We start from the raw sequence: 17,386 nt of genomic DNA on the forward strand, positions 1-17,386 counted from the left end.
ATCTTGAATTCCCTCGGCTGAGGACCGATGAAGCACCCCCCCCCCCCCCCCCGGTATATGGTTCTTTGTCTCGTGTGTCATACATCCAGCAATCATACATGTCGCGGGATTAGCGCTGCGGTCATTCCAGGCGTCTTGTGTTGCAATTTAAAGCCATCGATTGGAAGTCGGGGCGCTGTGTCCCGTTTCATTCATGACTCATTTGTTAATTAAAGAGAATGAATATTGACAATGTGTGTGGAGTCACAGAATACAACGCTGAGCCGCCCGCTCAATAAGAGCAATGTGAACATCCAGAGCGGCCAATCAAAAATCATTACTAGAGAACTGTATTGTCTCCTCAGGGAGCGCACAGCCCCAGCTATTATGGGAACATTTCTACATACATTTTTATTTTTCCCTTTTTTTTTGGATTAGATAGAGAAAGGTTTAGAACCTCTGTTGGGTTTTTATTGCCGTATCTGCTGGGGAGAAGAATCCTCTCTAGGAGCATACGTACAGGGGTTGCAGGGGTGGCCACTGCGACCCAACCGCATGCTCCAGGGGAGCCGCACGGTATAGGAGGGCAGCTGGGAGGGCGGGGACACGTAGAGGATACGATCCCTCCATGTATGCTCCCCTGGAGTTTCTCCTGCTCTCCCTCCCGCAGACATTCACCAACTACAGGAGGAAAAATGGAGGGGATCGGTTCCTCCACATGCCGCTTCCCTATCCCTGTCCTGCTGCCCTGGGCCCCTGTGTACGCCCAGCAGCACTGCTGGGTTTCCCCCTGCCAGCCTCCCGCTGGCTGTTGCAGGGAATGCATCAGGATGGAGAGCAGAATGAATGAATTACTGACTGGTTTGTTTTATTCATAGCATATATTTATATATTTATATATTTTTTTACATCTTTTTTTTAAAGAAAAAGAAATAAAAAAGGTAAAAAATAAATAAAAACAACAAAAATAATAATCTGACACCAGTCGCAGAACTACCAGGGTCGCAAAGGTCGCCCTTGTGACTGTGCCAGGGAACCCCAAGACGGCAGGAAGGCGGCTCGCTGCGGGACCATAATAAAAGGGTCCCACGATGGGAGTAAAAAGGGCCCCGGGATCAGTGGGATGGGCCCCAATCGGGAGCCATTCATGGTTTCTTGCACCGGCGCCCTGAAGGTTCTAGTCACACCTCTGATCCTCTCCATTGGTTTTGATGGCCATCATCACCAAATAAAAGAAAAAAGGTGAAAAATGTTACATTGGTCACCAGAGCAGGAAGAGAGGACAATCTTCCTATGGGGACACCGGTTTCAGTGACCAATGGGGACACCGGTTTCAAACAACGCATGGAAAACGCACTACAGGTGTGAAACAAGCCTAAAGCTGGCCGTACATGGGTCAGTTTTTTTTCCCCATTCAGCCAGTGGGTTGAATGAGAAACATTAACCGCTTTGAGCGCTTGGCTGGGGGAATCCTCCCCGTTGTGTCAGTATAGCACGCCCCCATCAGAACACAATGGTGAGAGCTGCAGTCCACTGCCTGCAGTGCTGATCGAGAGAGAATATACCGACAGGGCGATTGAAGGGAAGTAGATCGGAAGACTGACAACGGCAGCCACACGGATTGAAATTAATTTGATCCCTGTATGGCCGGTTTAAGAGGGGAGAGATTTTCCTTCACTTCCAGGTCCATCTAAAGGACGAGAAATGAGGGGAAATCGCCTCAAAGGGGCAGATAAAAACTCAACATATTTCCATTACTATAATACTCTATTCTGTACTATATAGTTGTGTTTAATTTTTCCAGATGCTGCTGTGTAATACGGAGTAATTGCTAAATTGTTGGCAACTTTTATAAGTAGTAATATTCGTAGCATTATTCATAGTAACAATATTATTCATCCTTACTCTTCTGAAAAATGAAAACAAATGCAGCCATCCCATCTACAGTCTGATGAGCTAAAACCTGATCACATTTTCATTCTAGGGTTTAGACTTGAAGTCTGAATTCTCATTCCAAATGGCTCTAGTTTATGGGCCCACTAGGCAATATAGCCAAGTTCAGGGTAACCCCCCCCCCCAAATCCAGTGCAAGACAATGGAAGCCCCCCGAAATCCCATCTTCACAGGTTTTCTTGAAGACACGCGCGCGCGCTCAGATGACAGCGGGAAGGAAGCCATGGCCTGCAGGCCTTCCTCCAGCACATAGTAAAAGACGTTATCTTCCTCTCCACAAAGGTTCCCTCTGATGGCTTCTCTATGTTGTGCAGAGCCGGGTCCCTCATTCTCCAATCTATCAACACTGGGTCTCCTCCAGCCTGGTCCTCCCCCAGTCGTAAATCAATTTTGTCCAATAAAACAGTCTGACATGCTGAAATATCGGCTAAACAACCACTCAATCTGTTTATGCAAATGGCATAAATCTATCTGTCCTTTCTAAATATTGATTAGAGGCCTTAATTTACAGCAGAATAAATACGGGGATGGCAAGTAAAGTTGGGAAAGAGAAGGAGAAGGAGAGAGGGGAGAGAAAGAGGTGATGTGTAAGAGCGCAAGGGAGCGAAGAGAGAGAGGGAGAGAGGAAAGAAAGAGCAGGTGTAAAAGAACAAGAGCCTGTGAGAGCGAAAGAAAAAAAAAAAAAAAAGCGAACACAAAAAAAAAGGTGTGAGCATGAGAAGTGATCAAAAAAAGAGCCAAGAGAGCCAAAAGAGGAGCGCGCGAGCCAAAAGAGGAGCGCGCGAGCCAAAAGAGGAGCGCGCGAGCCAAAAGAGGAGCGCGCGAGCCAAAAGAGGAGCGCGCGAGCCAAAAGAGGAGCGCGCGAGCCAAAAGAGGAGCGCGCGAGCCAAAAGAGGAGCGAGAGCCAAAAGAGAGCCAAAAGAGAGCCAAAAGAGGAGCGCGCGAGCCAAAAGAGGAGCGCGCGAGCCAAAAGAGGAGCGCGCGAGCCAAAAGAGGAGCGCGCGAGCCAAAAGAGGAGCGCGCGAGCCAAAAGAGGAGCGCGCGAGCCAAAAGAGGAGCGCGCGAGCCAAAAGAGGAGCGCGCGAGCCAAAAGAGGAGCGCGCGAGCCAAAAGAGGAGCGCGCGAGCCAAAAGAGGAGCGCGCGAGCCAAAAGAGGAGCGCGCGAGCCAAAAGAGGAGCGCGCGAGCCAAAAGAGCCAAAAGAGGAGCGAGAGCCAAAAGAGAGCCAATAGAGGAGCGCGCGAGCCAATAGAGGAGCGCGCGAGCCAAAAGAGGAGCGCGCGAGCCAAAAGAGCCAAAAGAGCCAAAAGAGGAGCGAGAGCCAAAAGAGGAGCGAGAGCCAAAAGAGAGCCAAAAGAGGAGCCAAAAGAGGAGCCAAAAGAGAGCCAAAAGAGGAGCCAAAAGAGGAGCCAAAAGAGGAGCGAGAGCCAAAAGAGAGCCAAAAGAGGAGCGCGCGAGCCAAAAGAGGAGCGCGCGAGCCAAAAGAGGAGCGAGAGCCAAAAGAGGAGCGAGAGCCAAAAGAGGAGCGAGAGCCAAAAGAGGAGCGAGAGCCAAAAGAGGAGCGAGAGCCAAAAGAGGAGCGAGAGCCAAAAGAGGAGCGAGAGCCAAAAGAGGAGCGAGAGCCAAAAGAGAGCCAAAAGAGGAGCCAAAAGAGGAGCCAAAAGAGAGCCAAAAGAGGAGCCAAAAGAGGAGCCAAAAGAGAGCCAAAAGAGGAGCGAGAGCCAAAAGAGAGCCAAAAGAGGAGCGAGAGCCAAAAGAGAGCCAAAAGAGGAGCGAGAGCCAAAAGAGAGCCAAAAGAGAGCCAAAAGAGGAGCCAAAAGAGGAGCCAAAAGAGGAGCCAAAAGAGGAGCCAAAAGAGAGCCAAAAGAGGAGCGAGAGCCAAAAGAGAGCCAAAAGAGGAGCGAGAGCCAAAAGAGAGCCAAAAGAGGAGCGAGAGCCAAAAGAGAGCCAAAAGAGGAGCGAGAGCCAAAAGAGAGCCAAAAGAGGAGCGAGAGCCAAAAGAGAGCCAAAAGAGGAGCGAGAGCCAAAAGAGAGCCAAAAGAGGAGCGAGAGCCAAAAGAGCCAAAAGAGGAGCGAGAGCCAAAAGAGGAGCGAGAGCCAAAAGAGGAGCCAAAAGAGAGCCAAAAGAGGAGCGCGCGAGCCAAAAGAGGAGCGCGCGAGCCAAAAGAGGAGCGAGAGCCAAAAGAGGAGCGCGCGAGCCAAAAGAGGAGCGAGAGCCAAAAGAGGAGCGAGAGCCAAAAGAGGAGCGAGAGCCAAAAGAGGAGCGAGAGCCAAAAGAGGAGCGAGAGCCAAAAGAGGAGCGAGAGCCAAAAGAGGAGCGAGAGCCAAAAGAGGAGCGAGAGCCAAAAGAGGAGCCAAAAGAGGAGCCAAAAGAGAGCCAAAAGAGGAGCCAAAAGAGGAGCCAAAAGAGAGCCAAAAGAGGAGCGAGAGCCAAAAGAGAGCCAAAAGAGGAGCGAGAGCCAAAAGAGAGCCAAAAGAGGAGCGAGAGCCAAAAGAGAGCCAAAAGAGGAGCGAGAGCCAAAAGAGAGCCAAAAGAGGAGCGAGAGCCAAAAGAGAGCCAAAAGAGGAGCGAGAGCCAAAAGAGAGCCAAAAGAGGAGCGAGAGCCAAAAGAGGAGCGAGAGCCAAAAGAGAGCCAAAAGAGGAGCGAGAGCCAAAAGAGAGCCAAAAGAGGAGCGAGAGCCAAAAGAGAGCCAAAAGAGGAGCGAGAGCCAAAAAAGAGAGCCAAAAGAGGAGCGAGAGCCAAAAAAGAGAGCCAAAAGAGGAGCGAGAGCCAAAAAAGAGAGCCAAAAGAGGAGCGAGAGCCAAAAAAGAGAGCCAAAAGAGGAGCGAGAGCCAAAAAAGAGAGCCAAAAGAGGAGCGAGAGCCAAAAAAGAGAGCCAAAAGAGGAGCGAGAGCCAAAAAAGAGAGCCAAAAGAGGAGCGAGAGCCAAAAAAGAGAGCCAAAAGAGGAGCGAGAGCCAAAAAAGAGAGCCAAAAGAGGAGCGAGAGCCAAAAAAGAGAGCCAAAAGAGGAGCGAGAGCCAAAAAAGAGAGCCAAAAGAGGAGCGAGAGCCAAAAGAGGAGCGAGAGCCAAAAGAGGAGCGAGAGCCAAAAGAGGAGCGAGAGCCAAAAGAGGAGCGAGAGCCAAAAGAGGAGCGAGAGCCAAAAGAGGAGCGAGAGCCAAAAGAGGAGCGAGAGCCAAAAGAGGAGCGAGAGCCAAAAGAGGAGCGAGAGCCAAAAGAGGAGCGAGAGCCAAAAGAGGAGCGAGAGCCAAAAGAGGAGCCAAAAGAGGAGCGAGAGCCAAAAGAGGAGCCAAAAGAGGAGCGAGAGCCAAAAGAGGAGCCAAAAGAGGAGCCAAAAGAGGAGCGAGAGCCAAAAGAGGAGCCAAAAGAGGAGCGAGAGCCAAAAGAGGAGCCAAAAGAGGAGCGAGAGCCAAAAGAGGAGCCAAAAGAGGAGCGAGAGCCAAAAGAGGAGCCAAAAGAGGAGCCAAAAGAGGAGCGAGAGCCAAAAGAGGAGCGAGAGCCAAAAGAGGAGCGAGAGCCAAAAGAGGAGCGAGAGCCAAAAGAGGAGCGAGAGCCAAAAGAGGAGCGAGAGCCAAAGAGAGCCAAAAGAGGAGCGAGAGCCAAAGAGAGCCAAAAGAGGAGCGAGAGCCAAAGAGAGCCAAAAGAGGAGCGAGAGCCAAAGAGAGCCAAAAGAGGAGCGAGAGCCAAAGAGAGCCAAAAGAGGAGCGAGAGCCAAAGAGAGCCAAAAGAGGAGCGAGAGCCAAAGAGAGCCAAAAGAGAGCCAAAAGAGCGAGAGCCAAAGAGCCAAAAGACAGCAAAAACACAGCAAGAAGACAGCAAATGAGTGATAGCGAAGAGAGCAAAAAAAGAGTGAGTGCGGGAATGGAAAGATAGAAGAGACACAGACCGACAGATGCAAAGTGGATGGAGGAGGAGAGCGCACACAAGAGATTGGATTAAACGTAGAGAGCCAGAAACCACTATTCATGGTGTCTCACAGCAACATTTGGATGACCCCCATTAGCAATTTCTCCTTGTTACACTGGCAGTGCCAATTGGGTCAATAGTGTAATTGATCCCAACAAAGTAAATCGAAATCAAGGGCAAGCAGAGGGAGAATTGAGTAGTCGGGTCACTACAAGGGATTAGTGCTGGAATAGAGGTTACAAGGGAGGAGCAGCAGTGCTGGGAATTCACTTTTAACCTTAAAGTGATAGAAGACTCGTTTTTTTTTTCCCTACAAAAATAACAAACATGTTCTACTTGCCTCCTATGTGCAGTGGATTTGCACAGAACAGCCCGAATCCTCCTCTTCTCGGGAGCCTCATCTGTGCTCATGGCTCCTCCCTCCTGTCGAGTGCCCCCACACCAAGCAGCTTGCTATAGGGGCACCCGAGCCGAGTCACAACTCCCTGTGTCCATTCAGACACGGTGCCCCTCTCTCCCCTGATTGGCTAGATGACTGAAAGCAAAGGAAGCCAAAAAGGCGCCGCTGCTGTATTTCAGCCAATCAGGAAGGAAAATCACGGACAGCTGAGACACTCGTGGACATTGCTGGACAGAGAGGGACCTCAGGTAAGTACTAGGGGGGGCTGCTGCACACAGAAGGCTTTATCTCAATGCATAGAATGTACCTTCTGCCTTTACAACCCCTTTAATTCTCCAACTACCAAGTAGCTCTCCAGCATTTTTCAGCATCAAGTCATCATTGTATAACAATTAGGGGACAATTCTACATTGTAACATTTAACACAAAGCTGAAGTTTTCCCATAAAAAAGGTAAAAGCTGCAAAATATTAAAATAAACTCAGAGAGGAAACTCAACCTGTATATAGGATTCACTTCAACTGCCAAGAGAGCCTTGTGGTCAGGGAAGAGGCTGCATGCGCTATATAAAAAAAATAGAGAAAACAAGATCCAAAATAATGGAGCTCCATGGCGTCCAATCCTAACAATAGCCGGCAGCTGTCCGGAGCGTGTGTTGTCACTGCGGAGTACAGACAGAAAACTGCTCAGCGAGGGCATCAAGTTTACCATTTTATTTATATATATTTAAAAAAAAAAAAAAAAAAAAAAAAAGAAGGAGTATTGTAAGACCGCTATGTACACAAAAGTGAAGGCGGTCCTGATAAATGAACCCGCTGCCCCAACACAGACCGCGCCTGCGCCCTTCCATGGAGAAAGTCAATTTGCATTGAAAAAAAACTTTCATAAAAATACTGAATTGCTACACATTACAATTTTTTTTTTTTTAATTATTCCTTTAAATCTCTACAAGTAGGCAAAAAAAAAAAAAAAATTAAAAGGCTCCTCCTGACCATGTGAACGGCTCACTGCGGCTAGCTCTACATTATGCTTTTAGTGCGTTTGTTGAAGCTCAAAAAGTCACTACAACCCATTTCACATCCATGCAGCTTCCTGCAATGCATTTTTTGGAAAGGGGCAGGCTTTTTATTTATTTTGTTTTTACCTGCAGGATGGTGCGTTTTTGGCTGTGGTATTTTAAGAGTAGACACGCGTCGTTCGTTTCGAAATAAAATTCAGACAAATTTTTCGTTATTCGGACGGATCCGAAAATTTCCAGATTACAATAGTTAAAGAATTTAAAACGAATCCGAGATAAATCTAAATTGTGGATGAAATTTTAATTCCAAATCGTTTTCTAATCAAGTTTGAATTTTCAAAAGAGAATTAAAAAAAAAAAAAAAAAAAAAAGAAAGAAGATTAGAAAATAAAAAAGGAATATAATAGAAAAGAATAGAACATAATAAGCAAGAGTAAAAAAGAACAGAATACAAAATAAATAAAAAAAAAAGGGGGGGGGGGGGAATAGAAAATAAAAGAATAGAAAATCAAGTAATATATAGAACATACCTATCTTCTGAAATTGGAATAGAATATAGAAAATAGAATAGAAAGAATATAACCGTTTTATGAAATTCTAATTTTGAAAAGGAATAGAAAAGTATAGAAAGAATATATCCAATTTCCAAAACTCAAATTTTGAATAGAATTCGATTCAAATGGAAATTGAAAAGTTCAAATCGATTCAAAATTCGAATTAAATGAATTCGGAAAACAAATTAAACAAACTTAATGAAAAAAATTTATGTAAATAAGTTATCAAAACTTTTTTCGCTCTGCACACGTCTAATTGAGAGAGAAGTTCAGGATGAAAAAACAAGCAATCACATTCACCTAGATGGCTGCAGCAGCAATCCCAGCTTCAGGAGTCCACCACCACCTCCAAGACCGAGAATAGAGCGATCAAAGACTGCCGATTGCTCAGTTCTCAGGTTCACTCTAAAAAGGAGGAGCCGTGACCATCAGTCAGCAGCTCTCTGCTCTGTCCCTCCAGTGCTCACTGGAGTGCCAGGCTGTGGAGGGGACGGGGAGGGGCTGGCTCAGGCTCTTGGTGGTGGGCTGAGAGGCTGAGCCAGCTGCCAGTCCAGGCATCTGGATGGATCCCGACTGTAAAGCCGGGATTATTTCAAAGCTTGGACCAGCTGAGTGACATCAGCCAACAGCAGGCTTTAGCTGAAAACGGGTCACAGGAGTGCAGAATGAGGAGGAATATGGCCAAACAAGCTTTCCCCATACTTCTGCTTTAATACTCAAGGCAAGACCACGATAGAAGCTCAATGCAACCAACTGGGATTGAGGAGGGGGGGGGGGAGTTATGAGAAAACACGTTACTTCCAATTTGCTTTGTTCTCAGAACATTTTCAGCTTTATCTTAACAAACGTATGTAATACGAGGCCCTCCAACCAATCCATCTGCATCCAATCAGGCGAGGCCCTTGCACCACATAGCTGTAGGTAGATCCAAAGAGGATTGTACAGTCAGATTGTAACACGTGTGGCTGGCCATGACTCAAGGGCAAGACTACCACAGGGTGTTACTACATCGGCTTCCACGAGTCCCGGGGCACTGCCAGCTTGCCGTGATATGCTCAGGGCGCCGCTGTCACCACTCTCCCGGATGCAAGTGTCCTGTGCTGGCGATTTTTCGCGGCACGCTTTAATCCGTCACTAATTGTAATCCCATTAAAAGCATGGAGTAGCTAATTAGTATTCACAGTTCATCAAGCTAGCGGTAATAAGTGTCACTGCACTATTCAAAAAAAAGCGTAAAAGTGAGTTGCAGTAAACAAGATATCATTTGAGACCCACCAATATGTAAGATAAGATAATATATATATATTAAATTATAAAAATATAATTAAAAAAAAAAAAAATATATTATATATATATATATATATATATATAAATAAATTATAAAAATATAAATAATAATAATGAAAAATATATATATATATATATAAATATATAATTACACATATTTAATGTTAACATTTTTAGTATATATATATATATATATATATATATATATATATATATATATATATATATATATATATATATATATAATTACACATATTTAATGTTAACATTTTTAGTATATATATATATATATATATATATATATATATATATATATATATATAATTTTATTACATTTAATTTTATATATATTTGTTATAATTTTTTAATTTGTATGTATATCTATCTCAGATATTGGTGGGTCTTAACTATAGATATATCTCTATATAGATATATCTCTATCTATATCCACACAGTATAATAAATAGATAGATATAATTGCACACCCAAGGTTGTAATTATGTATGGCCGTGGTCTTTGTTGCCCTTGGCTGTCCTCGGTTACCCGTTCCTCACAAAGGGGTGTCGCCCTCCCCTGTAATGTATACTTTAAAGGGTGGGAAAGAAAAAAAAAAAAAAAAAAAGGAGTTCTTAGAATTGGGAGTTAAGTAAAGACTTGGGTAGAAACTAATTTTAGGCGCAGATTTCTTTTCTGGGTTCAGATACGGAGGAAGTTTACAACAAGTTCAAAGACTGTTTAAATTTACCATTGAAAAATAGTTGACAGAAAGAAACGTTTTTCCTACACATAGCCCACTTCCCTTCCCAGAATCCCTCAGGACAGCGGAGGCAACCTCTCCTAATCCCACTTTAGCCTAAAATGGCTTTTAGCGAGGTGCAGTTTGTGTCGCATTAAAAACAGAAATCCAAAGCATCTCAAGTTCCATACCAGGATGAGAAATTTTAGAAGGCGGGCAAAAATTAGCAGCTCTGTATTAATAAATCAATTTTTTTTTTTTTTTATATACAATCAAGTAGCTTGACATGAATTTTTTTAATCTTTGTACAGCAGAGCTCAGATTCGGAAAGGAAGAAGCAGCACAAGCATCTATGCAGCACTGTGATAAAATGTATGTGTATGTATAGAGAGATATATCTATCACACCCACCCCTCATAAACTTGTGAAAACTTCTATTTACCGTACAAATCTCAAATCCCCACTTTGGCAGCCCTGATGTGGTTCTGAGAAGCGGTTCACTTTTCAGAAGCCAGTTGATGGGTGGCTGGGAGGTGGACATGTGCAGAATAAAAAAAAGAAAAAAAAAAAAAGAATTTTGATTCATTATTTACATAAATTAATTTAGTTAAAATCGTATAATTTGCTTTGTTTTCGTAACTTGTTTTGTTTATCGGAATCAATTCAATTTTAGAAAATTCGAAAACAAAATTTATGCTAGTCGAAATTCGAATTTTGGAAGATCTATTCTTTCTATTCCATTTTATTCGACTTTTTCTAATATACTCTATTTTTGAATTCCAGAAAATGGTTATATTGTTATATTCTATTCTGTTATTTTATCTTCTATACTATTCAAATTTTGATTCCAAAACTATTCAAATTTTATCAGAAATTTTGTTTAGTTATTTCAGATTTGTTTAAATTTGTTACTATTGTTAACAAACAATGTGTCCAAATTTCGATTTGGAGCAAAACAAACCGCCCCGGTCTACTGGGAGGCCACATGTTGGCTGAAACCCTGAAAAGCCCATGTTTTGTGGTGCGGCCCCATTCTCTTGAGTGGGTCATTCGGCGGACGAAACATGACAGGCGGTATCATTTTTTTGCTATGCCATATATACACACCCACTCTGGCTGCCATGTTTTGTTAGGGGTAAAGACATTGCTCAACCAGCTATTTTCAGCCCCCCCGTGTGTGTGTGTGTGTGTGTGTGTGTGTGTGTGTGTGTGTGTGAGTGAGTGAGTGACGGAACCCTTATGGGGGAAATAAATGCCCACAATTGTTATAGTAAGTCTTCCCCGATGTTGTAAAGCACCGCGCAAACTGCTGGCGCTATATAAATCCTGAATAATAATAATAATGACTAAAAATGAACAGAAATGTGCAGAAATGTGCAGATTATCTCCTTCCTTTTAACGTGTTGAATACTTCATATACAACAATAGCGCTAATCAGGGTTGTGTACACAGGGTGTGCTGGGTGTGCCTGGGCACACCCTAAATCACCCTGTGCGGTGCCGATTCCCCCTGCTTTCTGGAGTCCTCTTCCTCTCCCCTGCAATGCTGCCAGCTTCCCTCATCTCCTCTCCTGCTGGCTGCTGTGGAGGATGTTTCAGGATAGATGAACGAACACAGTAAGTGATCTGTACCGATCGCACCTGTGTTCATTCTTAACTGAAGTATAGTAAACCGTTTACAATGCTTCACTTTGTAAATGAAAAGGAAGCAGCTCAGCAAAGAGCATTTCCCACATGCTTACTGTCCAGTGCAGCCAACGCTGCAGAGAAAGGGACTGGGGAAGCTCTCTAACTTTCTCAGTTTAGACCCTTGATATTTCAAAGACCCCAACGGGACTCCAAAAAAAAAAAAAAAAAGAATAATAAAATAATAATAATATTAATAATCTGACACCGTCCACTGCCCTACTGATTTACACAGGTGTGTTTGTGCTCTGGGGTGCACATCCTGATGCAACAAAACTGCGCACACCAATGGCGCTGATACTAGACGATTCATCAGATACATTTTTAATAAATTAATTCACCCTCAGTGTTGCCACAATGCAAATAAATGGGACCATCAAGATGAAACTCCCTGATCTAAAAATGTAAATGAAAGACAATAAAAACAAAAATACATTAATAATAATAATAATAATAATAAATAATAAGTCCATATAGTGCATTCTATTGCTTCCATGGAAGTAAAGGTGCAGACAAGAGCAACAGGGACTCAAAGTGCAGACTACACAATGCAATTAGCCTTTTCCACAGTTCCTGGGACAGTCAGAAGCAGCACAAGGAGCTGGTCAGCCACACCGCTGCGCTCACGTGCCAACAAGAAGCATGCTGATAGGAGGAGAAAAGAGAAGAGCTACAGATATGCCCCCTATCAGCCTTCTGCATCTCCTTTCACTATCCAATCACAGGATGGACAATTACACTAGAGAAAAATCAAACAGGGCTGTGCTGTGTGGCAGAGCCGTGTAAATCTCAGGACTGGATGGAGCAAAATATAAGATTCCTTTTGCAGGTAAAACATTTCCATCTGCTTGGAGTTCAGCCTTAAGTGCATATTTGAGAAGGTCAAACATTTAGGATATATTTTAAAGTTTAATAAGACTAAAGTTAAACACACATCATCCCTCCAGCCAACAGCCAAAGCCCAGATAAGGCGATGGAAGATGGAAGTTAAATATTAAAAGTAACCAAATAAAAAATGCTTGTTTAGAGGTAGCTGATTTTTTTTTTTTTTTTTTAAGTGTGTTAGGACGCAGCACACTGTTGAGTTGTCAGGATAAATATATACAAGTCATAAATCATTCCTGGGAATTGCAGTTATAGATCTACTTGTCTGAGCCCCACAATCAGGACAGGCGAGTAGTTGGGGGCGCAGTTCGCCAATATCAGGCAGATACCATCATTGTATTTTGCATCTTCTGTCCATTTACTTTAGCCACTTCTGGTCTTATTTAATAAAAGGTTGTAAAGAGTCGTGATTGGACGCACCAAATTTTGTACCAGTTTAGAGCACTTAAGGCAGTGAGCAGGGATTGGTCACTAATGGCCAACACAAAAAAGGAGCCCAACTGGCCATCTCAGATTTCCCTGTGTACGAAACATTGCAAGAATATATTCTTGGCCAATAGCACAATAAAGTCCAAAAGGATCCGGGGCCAAAGCAGCAGCAGCACCAAAAACGAACCGGGGCCAAAGCAGCAGCAGCACCAAAAACGAGCCGGGGCCAAAGCAGCAGCAGCAGCACCAAAAACGAGCCGGGGGCCAAAGCAGCAGCAGCAGCACCAAAAACGAGCCGGGGGCCAAAGCAGCAGCAGCAGCACCAAAAACGAGCCGGGGGCCAAAGCAGCAGCAGCAGCACCAAAAACGAGCCGGGGGCCAAAGCAGCAGCAGCACCAAAAACGAGCCGGGGGCCAAAGCAGCAGCAGCACCAAAAACGAGCCGGGGGCCAAAGCAGCAGCACCAAAAACGAGCCGGGGGCCAAAGCAGCAGCACCAAAAACGAGCCGGGGGCCAAAGCAGCAGCAGCACCAAAAACGAGCCGGGGGCCAAAGCAGCAGCAGCAGCACCAAAAACGAGCCGGGGGCCAAAGCAGCAGCAGCAGCAGCAGCACCAAAAACGAGCCGGGGGCCAAAGCAGCAGCAGCAGCACCAAAAACGAGCCGGGGGCCAAAGCAGCAGCAGCAGCACCAAAAACTAGCCGGGGGCCAAAGCAGCAGCACCAAAAACGAGCCGGGGGCCAAAGCAGCAGCAGCACCAAAAACGAGCCGGGGGCCAAAGCAGCAGCAGCAGCACCAAAAATGAGCCGGGGACCAAAGCAGCAGCACCAAAAACGAGCCGGGGGCCAAAGCAGCAGCACCAAATGGAGCCGGGGGCCAAAGCAGCACCACCACCAAAAACGAGCCGGGGGCCAAAGCAGCACCACCACCAAAAACGAGCCGGGGGCCAAAGCAGCACCACCACCAAAAACGAGCCGGGGGCCAAAGCAGCACCACCACCAAAAACGAGCCGGGGGCCAAAGCAGCACCACCACCAAAAGCAGCCGGGGCCAAAGCAGCAGCACAGCTCACAAGCACCTCTTTGCTCTCCTGTTCTATCCATAACAAGTTAATGACACCATTTGGAAAGCGGCTCAATTTGTCTGGAGTGAAGCGAGCATCGAGTCCTTTCACAGCACAATATATAAATATAGAAATATAGAAATGCTCATTTTCTTGTTTTGAAATGCGTTTTTTTTAATCTATTCATAATGCAACATCAGGGAAAAACAATCCGAACCGAGATTTTCAATGGAACAGATGTGTCAACTTACCAAACTGCATGATATGCAATTTTTGGACCATTTACCACAGGCCTGCCTAAAGTAGAACTGAAAACTTTTCTTTTGTAGAGAGAGCATGGACTATGGACTAAGTAGAGTGGTCAACAGAACAGAAATAGGAGGGAAATCTTCCAATGGGGACCAACCAAAGATCCGCCATTTTGGAGGGATTTCCTCTCACTACCTGTCCTACACCACTTGGAAGAGTCTACAGCATGATGCCAACGATCTTTAACTGTCTGTAAGGTGCATTCTTCCCACTAGCCCAATGAACTGGGTTTGGTTGACCTCCACTTTAAAAAGGTGCATTCTTTCCTTTTGTCCCATTGGACTTAACCAACACCATAAAATGCTTTCTTCCCATTGACCCCCAATGAACTGGCTGTAGTGCACCATTGTAAGTTACTTCCTTTACTTCCACCAACCCCCAATGAACTGGGTTTGGTTAACCCACCATAAAAAAAAGTACTTCCTTTCCTTCCAAAGACCTCCAATGGACTGGATTTGGTTGACCACAATTGTAAAATGCCTTCTTCCCTCTGACCACCAATGGACTGGGTTTAGTTGACCTCCAATGAAAGGTTGCATTCTTCCCACGGACCCTAAGAAACAGTTTTTGGGGTCCCCAAAACCTGAAAATAATTTCTTGGGTAAGAAGGTTGGGGAAAGGCTGGTCTAGACAGCAAAAAACGCTTTAATTTTGGATTGTGTAGAACCTTCTTGCTGGACTTTGGACAGCCTCTCTATACATCAATTTCTCCATTAATGTGCATGGCGGACCGCATTCAGAAGATTACATCAGAAAAATTACTACTAACCAATACACACGCTCACTTTTCTACCTGTCCATATGCAAATCAACCAGTGACCCATGAACAAGAACCTCCGCACCCAACGGTGCTCCACATCACAACATGAGCAGATAAAAGTTCATTTTGCGTTGCACTGCCAGCCTTGAATAGCCAATACTCCACCCAGCCATCCAGAGTGAGCGGTCGGGTAGCAGACAGGCGACGTCACTGAGACACGGGTGACGTCACTGGGACACAGATACCTTATTAATGCAGAAAGATGCAACTTACCAGTATGGGTCGCCATGGGGAGGGGAGAGGAGAAGTACTTGGTGGCTTGAAAGTGTCCTGGGTGCTGCACCGCACTGTGGCCTGCAGGCGGGTTCATCCGGCCAGCTCCACGGTGGCTCAGGTGAGGAGGGGGAACAAATTCCCGGCCGTCCATACCGGGAGGGAGAGTAGGATAGGGCGGTACTATTCAGTGGGAGGTCCCGGGGGCGGTGCCGGGCTCCGCTTGAAGCTCCGGTATCATTCTCTAGAAAGAAAACGAGAAAATGAAACATTTAGCAACATTTTTGGGCAGGTAAAAGTCAAAAGGGCTCAAGTAGTACAAAAAGCATTAAGACTGTATATAAGAATTAAATACATGACAAGACATTTATAAATAGCAACAGGAGATTTTTAATGAAATAAAATGTATAATAAATATTAAAAATAGAATTAACGAGTACTCCCCCACATCACAGTGCCCCCTTGCTTCAGGGTCACCATCGGGCTGCCTGCTGACATCACAGTCCCTATAACAAACAATGCCCTTTACCAGTGAAAGCCCTTGTTCACACCGATGCGATTTGACAGTTCGAGATGGCATGACAAGTCACACCCCACTGCCACCACCATTCAATTTGCTGCGACAACATCGCAGCGACTGTAAAAAGGTTCCTACACAGCTTTTTCCAGTTTCATTCACTTGTGTAGGACTTCTGTTAAGCGAAGTCGCAAGCTGCAATGAAATCAGAGCCGCACTGGTGTGAACCGGGACTAAAGCTTATAGTGTGGAAGAAGTTGCACTGTCCTCTGATCGTTGGGACATGCTAATTGAAGATAAGCCACTGACCCCATTCATTTTATTTATTTCTGTCAATTTATGCAGCGCTTTACATATATATTGTACCTTCACATCTGTGCCTGCCCCCAAGGAGCTTACAATCTAAGGCCCCTAACTCACATTCATTACATACATACTAGGGGCCAACTTAGACAGGAGCCAATTAACCTACTAGCATGTCTTTGGAGTGTGGGAGGAAACCGAAGTACACGGAAGAAACCCACGCAGACGTAGGGAGAACATGCAAACTCCAGGCAGGTAGTGTCGTGGTTGGGATTCGAAACCAGCAACCCTTTTGCTTCTAGGTGAAAATTGCTCACCACTACACCACTGTGCCGCCCGACCCTAGCTGAGAACCGCATGTGGCCCGCAGGCCATAGTTTGAAGACCCTGTGAATAGAAATGCAAGTCTTCAGGATAAGTCACATTTGATGAATTAGTGTCACTTGGAAGCCTGCGCCAGTTTTCTGAACTCAAATTTGCAGATAATGCGAGGCGCATTCGATACTTAGCTGCAGGAGAATGAATCGCAGTGGCAAAACCCGGGGCGCCGATTGTTCCATCCTGTGCATATATGGGCTTTAGAAGTATCCCCGATACTCAATAGGAAAAGGTCAATGATTCTTGCGGTCCATCAGGAGAATTGTTACATTGGTTCATAGGCGTGCGCACAGGGTCTGCTAGGTGTGCCTGGGCATACCCTAATCACCCCGGGCCGTGTGGCACATATTGCCCCTGTTTAGATCACTTATAATTCACACAAACAGAAAAAAAAAAACCCTCTTTTTTTGCTAATAAAATTGTAAAAAAAAGAGGAGATGAGAGATAGAGAGATATAACCATCCACTGCTCTACTGATATCTCCTATATATCTATAAACACACAAACACTTACATAGGTCTGGTCTTGATGCACACCTTAATGCAATTGGCTGTGCACACTTATGCATTAGTGATTAATCTTTTCATAACATTCATTGATGAAGATTCAAGAGCTGAAAATGAACTTGACATGTACAATTTAACATCAATGTAACCCTACAGGGGTCTCCAAAATATGGCCCCCCCCAGTTGTTCAGGAACTACAATTCCCATCATGCCTAGTCAGGCCTGAACGTCAGAGTTTTGCAATGCCTCATGGGACATGTAGTTCCGGCAACAGCTGGAGGGCCGTAGCTTGGAGATCCCTGCAGGAGCAAGCACATTATCAGTACTTATGGGGGACCCCCCCCCCCAAACCATGGACTTTGTAGCAAGTCCTACACTCCAAGAATGCAGCCAATGAAGGCTTGGCAATTCACCAATCCGTATAGACATCGGTGACTCGCCGAGCAGTAC

General features: G+C 45.0%; 1 protein-coding gene across 2 annotated transcripts in view; it reads right to left on the reverse strand.

The window, feature by feature from the left end:
- Window positions 1-17,386, reverse strand: part of BAHCC1 (BAH domain and coiled-coil containing 1) — a gene marked incomplete at its 3' end in the record, with an annotated part of 146,704 nt that overhangs the window by 108,061 nt on the left and 21,257 nt on the right. For both annotated transcript variants that reach the window (XM_073606865.1, XM_073606864.1), the window contains 1 exon segment: window positions 15,233-15,476. In XM_073606865.1, coding sequence (XP_073462966.1) covers window positions 15,233-15,386 — 154 coding nt within the window.

The sequence above is a fragment of the Aquarana catesbeiana genome, linkage group LG12 (assembly GCF_042186555.1).
Source record: "Aquarana catesbeiana isolate 2022-GZ linkage group LG12, ASM4218655v1, whole genome shotgun sequence".
NCBI classification, from domain to species: Eukaryota; Metazoa; Chordata; class Amphibia; order Anura; family Ranidae; genus Aquarana; species Aquarana catesbeiana.